Source organism: Dinoponera quadriceps, unplaced genomic scaffold, assembly GCF_001313825.1.
Source record: "Dinoponera quadriceps isolate SergipeBrazil2010 unplaced genomic scaffold, ASM131382v1 scaffold5144, whole genome shotgun sequence".
Classification (NCBI taxonomy): Eukaryota; Metazoa; Arthropoda; class Insecta; order Hymenoptera; family Formicidae; genus Dinoponera; species Dinoponera quadriceps.
Genome location: NW_014560308.1, coordinates 1,142,382 through 1,148,540, shown reverse-complemented (window position 1 = coordinate 1,148,540; position 6,159 = coordinate 1,142,382). Strand labels below are relative to the sequence as shown.

Genomic DNA, 6,159 nt, shown 5'->3' with positions numbered 1-6,159 from the left:
ATATATATGTATAACATAATATACGCAGTATACAAAGATCGGTATTCAGAATCGTCTCTCATCGGCCGAAGTACAATTAATTTCATTGTATGATTGAATTCAGTAATAGATAAAAATATATGTGTGTGTGTATATATATATATATATATATATGCAGCTCGGTATATCAATAAATACGTTATGATGTAGCGTAGAGAACGAGTTCTGAATACAGAGACCGTCGGGATATATTTAAAAAATAAAATACAAGAACGCATAAGTAACAAATCTTACGAAGAAGAGGGGGGACAGTGTTTCAGAAAGAAAGAAAAAAAAAATGAGAAAGAGAGAAGGCACAGGAGATGATCCAACATTATGTCGCAAGGATATACCGTTCTTCTGTGAAGTATGCATTCGTATTGAGTCTATGATTCCATCCTCTAACGACACGAGTACTACATACATATCCGTCTAGTGAAAGATGTAAGGTCGATGACCGGTTTAAATAGTTGTCGGAGATCGTTGCATGCACGACGATAAACATATACGATGATAGACATATATGATGAATGCCAGAGCGTTATGTACTCGATGATGTTCAATCTTGAGGTAAATCTTGCATCATTCTCTTTCCGATGCTACCTTCGCCTCTCGCCTTTCTGAGTCTTCCTCTTCTCCTTCTTCTCTTCTTTCAATTGCTTCTGTTTCTCTCTGAAAAACGCAAAGTCCATACTTATAGACGATTGTATTATTTCATGCATCAAACGATAGATACCTTCCATTTAGCGACACAAGCATCAACCTATCTTTGTTACTCATTGAGTATGAAACAAAAACAAAATGATGCTCGTGTGTCAACTTGAGTCACCGAAATGGAAAGCCACCGATGTATCCTTGCCACGATTCTACCTGTCCTCTTTGTCCTTCTCTTTCTTCTTCTGGCTCTCGAGTTTGGCCTTTTCTCTCTTTTCCCTCTCCTGCTGTATGATGGTCGCTGCATTCAAGTTCTTCTCGATCCCACAGTCGCCGCCTCCGCCGTCCTCTTCTCCGTCCCCTTCGCTGTTCTCCTCATCGGACATTTGACTGTATTGCGCTAAAATAGCCTCACGAATTCGTTTCTCCTCCTCGGTGTAACTTCTCTGCGTTGTCGTGGGTAGGCTCTGCGACTCGAGCATTCGTGCCAGTCGAACATCGACGTCCTCCGTCGGCACGGTCGCCGCGGCTACGTCCTCCGACGGCAGCCATTCCGCCCACGCGTTCAAGATCTCCGTCACATGCTTGCTGATATTGTCCTCCTGCAACGTAACCAGGCTTCGTCACACGGAGAGCACTACACGGCTCCGAGCGAGCAAATGGAAACAATGATACACGTTTTCGGAGCAAATGGATCATTGCCATCGGACGGTGACGAAACACATCCTCGTGGATATCATCGAGATTGCATGTTATGTCAATTTACGCAACCTTTCGATCGAAACGTCCTTCGTTCTTCAATGAGTCTCGATTAGTAACGGTATAACATGACGGTAGTAATAACACAGTAGGTGACAGTTACGTCATACGTAAACGCCCGGAGGATCGTCCGGGGATACGCTCGTGCGAACGACGAAGATCGCCGGAGCGCACGGAAGGCAGAAACGCGTACTTTACGAGCTACCTCACGTCTATTTTCGACCGGCGCCGCGGCGGCCGCGCGCATTCTAACCTCAACGCAGCTCGGGAGGGAGCGCGTGCCGACTACTCACCGTAATGCCCGCGAGTATGCTCTCGAGCGCCTCGGCCTTCTCGTCCTCGGACTCGTCGCCCTCGAGGATACCCCTGATGTACGTACCGAAGACGCTCTCGTCCGTATTGAGAGCCCGGAGCCTCTCACTGAGCCAAGCGTCGAAGGAACTCGCCGCGACCGCCATGTTTTTTTCGGCTTTTTGGAATCCTCCGGTGCACTTCCTTCGCGCGCCCGACTAAAGATAGAAGAAGTGGAGAGAAGTGTCCCGCCCCGGCCGCGCGCAAATCGTCACATTTTGATAGCTGGTGTCCAAGTGATCGGCGAGTAACTCGCGGTCGCTCTCAGTCACACCTCGTTGGAGGATCGTCGCGCGTCCCGGCAGCTCGATGCTTCGCTCGCGCTCTCCTCGCGACGGCTCGCGTGAGCTATATATCGCGCGCCGATCTATACAGACGATATCAATATCCGCGCACAGCGGCCGGATACATATGATATCGAGCATGTCGAGAAACTGTTATCGAGACTGTCAATCTTGATCGTACCGCCTTGTGACGTGTCCGTCGAATTCTATTGCATCATATCGCATTATGTTGTATTATATTGTATTACATTGTATTTTATTGCATATCATGTTTGTGTAAAAATGAAATAGAATTATCATTCATTCTCGCTGGAAGAATTCGAATATTGGAATATGTTGTATCTTTATACTTCGTTTTAAACTTCTATCCTCTTCAATCCTCTCTCTCTCTCTCTCTCTCTCTCGCTTCCTGTAAAAATCCGTCCAGTTTGAAAAATGAAAAATTTTTGTCTGACTTGTCGGTGACTTACATTATATTATTATAAAAAGTATCAAACGTTTGATTTATTGATTTGCGCTACTTGTTCGAAGAAAAGATTTTTCCGATGTAAATAAAAAAATTTTCATTTAAGTAGTACAAATCAACGACAAGCCATCGCCGAAAAAAATATTTTGAACAGAAGTATGAATCAAAGACAAGCCAGACGTCGAGTCTCCCGTAGCAAGTAGTATAAGTCAACGACAAATCAGACAGTCGAAATATTTTCTAGATCGAATGGTTCTTTATAGGAGAAGATTCAAGTAAAAGAGCTTAAATAAAATATATATAATTACTATCATATTTTAATATTATATACATTTTTTTCACATACATACGTAATATGTGTATGATAATATAACATGAGACAAAGCGCAATATAATATAATATAATACAATATTTATACAATATAACATTAGATACCTTAATTTTTTACTGTTATATAAGAAATACGAGAAAAATAAACGTAGTTTGGAGGAAAGTGATCACCTGATTTCAAAAATGGCGCGTCTCGAGCTGTCGTGCAACACGATTGCGCGAGCAGCAACCCGCTGATCGCAGCGGCCCTTGGCGGCTCCCTGTGACGTAGTATAGGTGCTTTCCGTGACCACGATCTCTTGTCCCGTTCATCACGAGCGGTTCCCATAAAGATGAATGTGATCGCGAAATCGACGACCATCTCGCCGTTCTTGCGGGTGACGGCGACGGTCGTCTCGAACGGCAGCCTGCCAGTCGCCGCGACCGGTAAAGTTCAGAAACCAAAGGTTCCCGTTCCGCCTACCGTCATACGGATTCTCAGCCAGAGTCTCTATCAAGATCTCCTTACCGGACCTACACGCATAAGCTCGGGAGTCGCAGGTGCGTCTGTACTGATAAACAGTCCGTTTTACGAGGACAAGCTTCATGTACATTTGTATTCCCCGTCAGTAAATCCAGCTAATTCGCGTTTTGCGGTTATATAATCGTTTCGTACAGTTGCGTTTCTAGCAGGTCGCTATTAAACGAGCTTATGTTTGTGACATTGTTCCGAAATAGAGAAGTAGAGCGTATAAGCAAATAGAACATAATAATTTAGTTAATATGAATATAACAGCATCGAGTCTCTAACATACATCGCATTAACATATTCATTGTCAGTGTCACACGTATGTCACGGACTGATCTTTCACTAGAAATCAATGTCACACATGTGTGACACGTTATATAAAATGCTCAATTTGTCTATTTAATATATTCTGTGTGTGCATAAGTATAATGAGTACAAACATGTACTATATTGAATACAGCTATTGAAAATATAGTCATATAATATAGGCTCTGATGAGTGTTTTGCCATTCAAGCGCAGTAGTGAACGTGTTGATATACTGAAACTCAAACCTAGCTATGTAAATGCCTCAACATTGCAATTAGGCCTACTTGTACAATTTTCAATTTTGTACGTTGTATATAAACCTGTTGAATGTTGTAGGGAACTTTAATAAATAAATGTCAAAACATTTATACAGCTCAATGTACAACTGTACAAAAGATCCTGATGGATTCTGTCGAATTGAACCATCAAACAGAATGATGACATAATGTGGATTCCCTGTTTTTGCAGTCAGCACGCAGGTACACCAGCGACGATTTGCACATACCGACATCCAGTTTCCAGATTTAACGGAATATCGCAAGGATGTAATAAAAGATTCGAATGTAAAGTCAAGCGAGACCGCAGCATCCCGGAAGAGTTTCACATATCTCATATCAGCTGGCGAGTATACGACAGAGTCAAAGGTTGCACACTGCAACATGAAATAATAATCTAATTGGTTTTTTTTTCTTAATTGCGCATATTCAGGCGGTTGCGTGGCAACTGCGTACGCCGCAAAGGTGCTAATATTAGACATCGTCGGTGTGATGAGCGCGACAGCTGATGTACTTGCCTCGTCAAAGATTGAAGTCAAGCTTGACTCGATTCCTGAAGGGAAGAGCGCTGTCTTCAAGTGGCGCGGAAAGCCTATATTCGTGCGACACAGGTGATCATGGCTACCCTTTTCCACCTAGTCACAATATTTCTTACGATTCTATCTATTTAGATTATCTCATACTCGCGCTGTCGCGACTTCAATTTGCCTTGAAGCTTTTGGATACTCGCTATGGCTGTTACATGTAACTTACGTTTTCAGCCTACTTTTCTCATGATTTCCGTTACGCTAAATTTATGGCTATTTATAACAATTAATAAACAATTTTGTTAAAAAAAAAAAGCGTCCGGACATTTTTACGAGTATGCGATCACGAGTGTTATTTTGTGATATATTCTTTTATTTCTGTATATACCGTCGCATATACTGGCATGATTTTCCTCGCTTCTGACGTTGTCAAAGAAGGACAGCCATAATGAGTATCCAGGAGTTTTAATAATTCGTTACGACGAGGAAGGAATATGTTCGGAGACAGTAATTGGGGCGCGTTTCTCCCAATAACTCGCAGAGGAGCAACAGAGATCGAAACCGAAGCCAAGGTGGACGTTGCGAGTCTCCGTGACCCGGAAGAAGACAGCGTGCGCGTGAAGGATCCCAAATGGCTGGTCGTACTGGGTGTGTGCACGCATCTGGGATGCGTACCTATCGCGAACTCAGGAGACTTCGGCGGTTATTACTGCCCATGTCACGGTTCCCACTACGACGCCAGCGGCAGGATCAGGAAAGGACCCGCGCCGCTGAACCTCGAAGTACCACCCTACGAAATCACGGCAGGCAATATACTCGTCGTCGGTTAAAGACTGTCCGATATCTGTAGTCAAATAATAAATGTTATTTATGACAAGACGCTCCGCTGTGCGCACAGCGCAAGACCTGCTGTTACCGACGAGGAGGATACGGAAGGGAGCGTATTTTGTATTATATATCTATCTCGAGAGAGAGACGTTCGGACGTCGATTGGACCTTAAATGGCCGATATAACGCACGAGAGCTGCTGTATCGAATTTAAAATAAATATACTACCGTTAAGTAAGAAACATTTACGGAGCACCGTCTTATATCTCACTCGCGCGTTATGATTCGTATACGAAAAACCAAACATGGGGAACAAACAGCTTTTTAGACAGCTGACGATCTTGTGAACGTGATTCTCCAAGTTAAGAGTATCATTTTTGATATTGGTTTTTGACCGTGGTTGTCTGATGTGATTTCTGAGGAGAGATAGAATGTAGCTCGAAAGATCGTACGACGCGAAACATCCAGGTGAATGTTTTCGTCTACATGCGTTCATCGATGCAGGCCATACATCAGATATGATTAATCGCGTTTAGTAGAACATTTATTTTACGACCGTTGGAAGTTTTCTGTACAGAGATTGGATTATTCCTCCGGATCTAAAAGAATAATCCAATATCAGTTCAGAAAATTTCCAGTTACAAAATAAACATTCTGCTGAACACGGCCATTATATCGTTATGTTCACAATAGTTGAAAAACTGCTTCGCATCGCAAAAATGCTCCATATTGCAAGTTTTGCACGCCGTATTCCCTAGACGAAGACGCTACTTTTATGTGTACATGTGAAAAACTAAAGATCGTATAATAGTAAAAAGTTTCCGGTAAGAAATTTCTTATATATACAATTA

The 6,159-nt window shown here is 42.8% G+C and overlaps 2 protein-coding genes across 2 annotated transcripts; one reads left to right on the top strand and one right to left on the bottom strand.

The window, feature by feature from the left end:
* Positions 1-209: 209 nt before the first annotated feature.
* Positions 210-2,207, bottom strand: LOC106750729 (coiled-coil domain-containing protein 43). Its single transcript, XM_014631255.1, has 3 exons — positions 1,725-2,207; positions 889-1,274; positions 210-690 (listed from the first exon to the last, which is right to left on the bottom strand). The coding sequence occupies exons 1-3, from the start codon at positions 1,887-1,889 to the stop codon at positions 618-620; spliced, it is 624 nt and encodes a 207-aa protein (XP_014486741.1). The 5' UTR covers positions 1,890-2,207; the 3' UTR covers positions 210-617.
* An 888-nt stretch (positions 2,208-3,095) lies between these two features.
* On the top strand, positions 3,096-5,552 carry LOC106750734 (cytochrome b-c1 complex subunit Rieske, mitochondrial). The gene is made up of 4 exons (XM_014631263.1): positions 3,096-3,403; positions 4,147-4,299; positions 4,387-4,564; positions 5,022-5,552. Exons 1-4 carry the CDS (start codon positions 3,196-3,198, stop codon positions 5,308-5,310), a joined length of 828 nt encoding a protein of 275 aa, XP_014486749.1. The 5' UTR covers positions 3,096-3,195; the 3' UTR covers positions 5,311-5,552.
* The last annotated feature ends 607 nt before the right edge of the window (positions 5,553-6,159 follow it).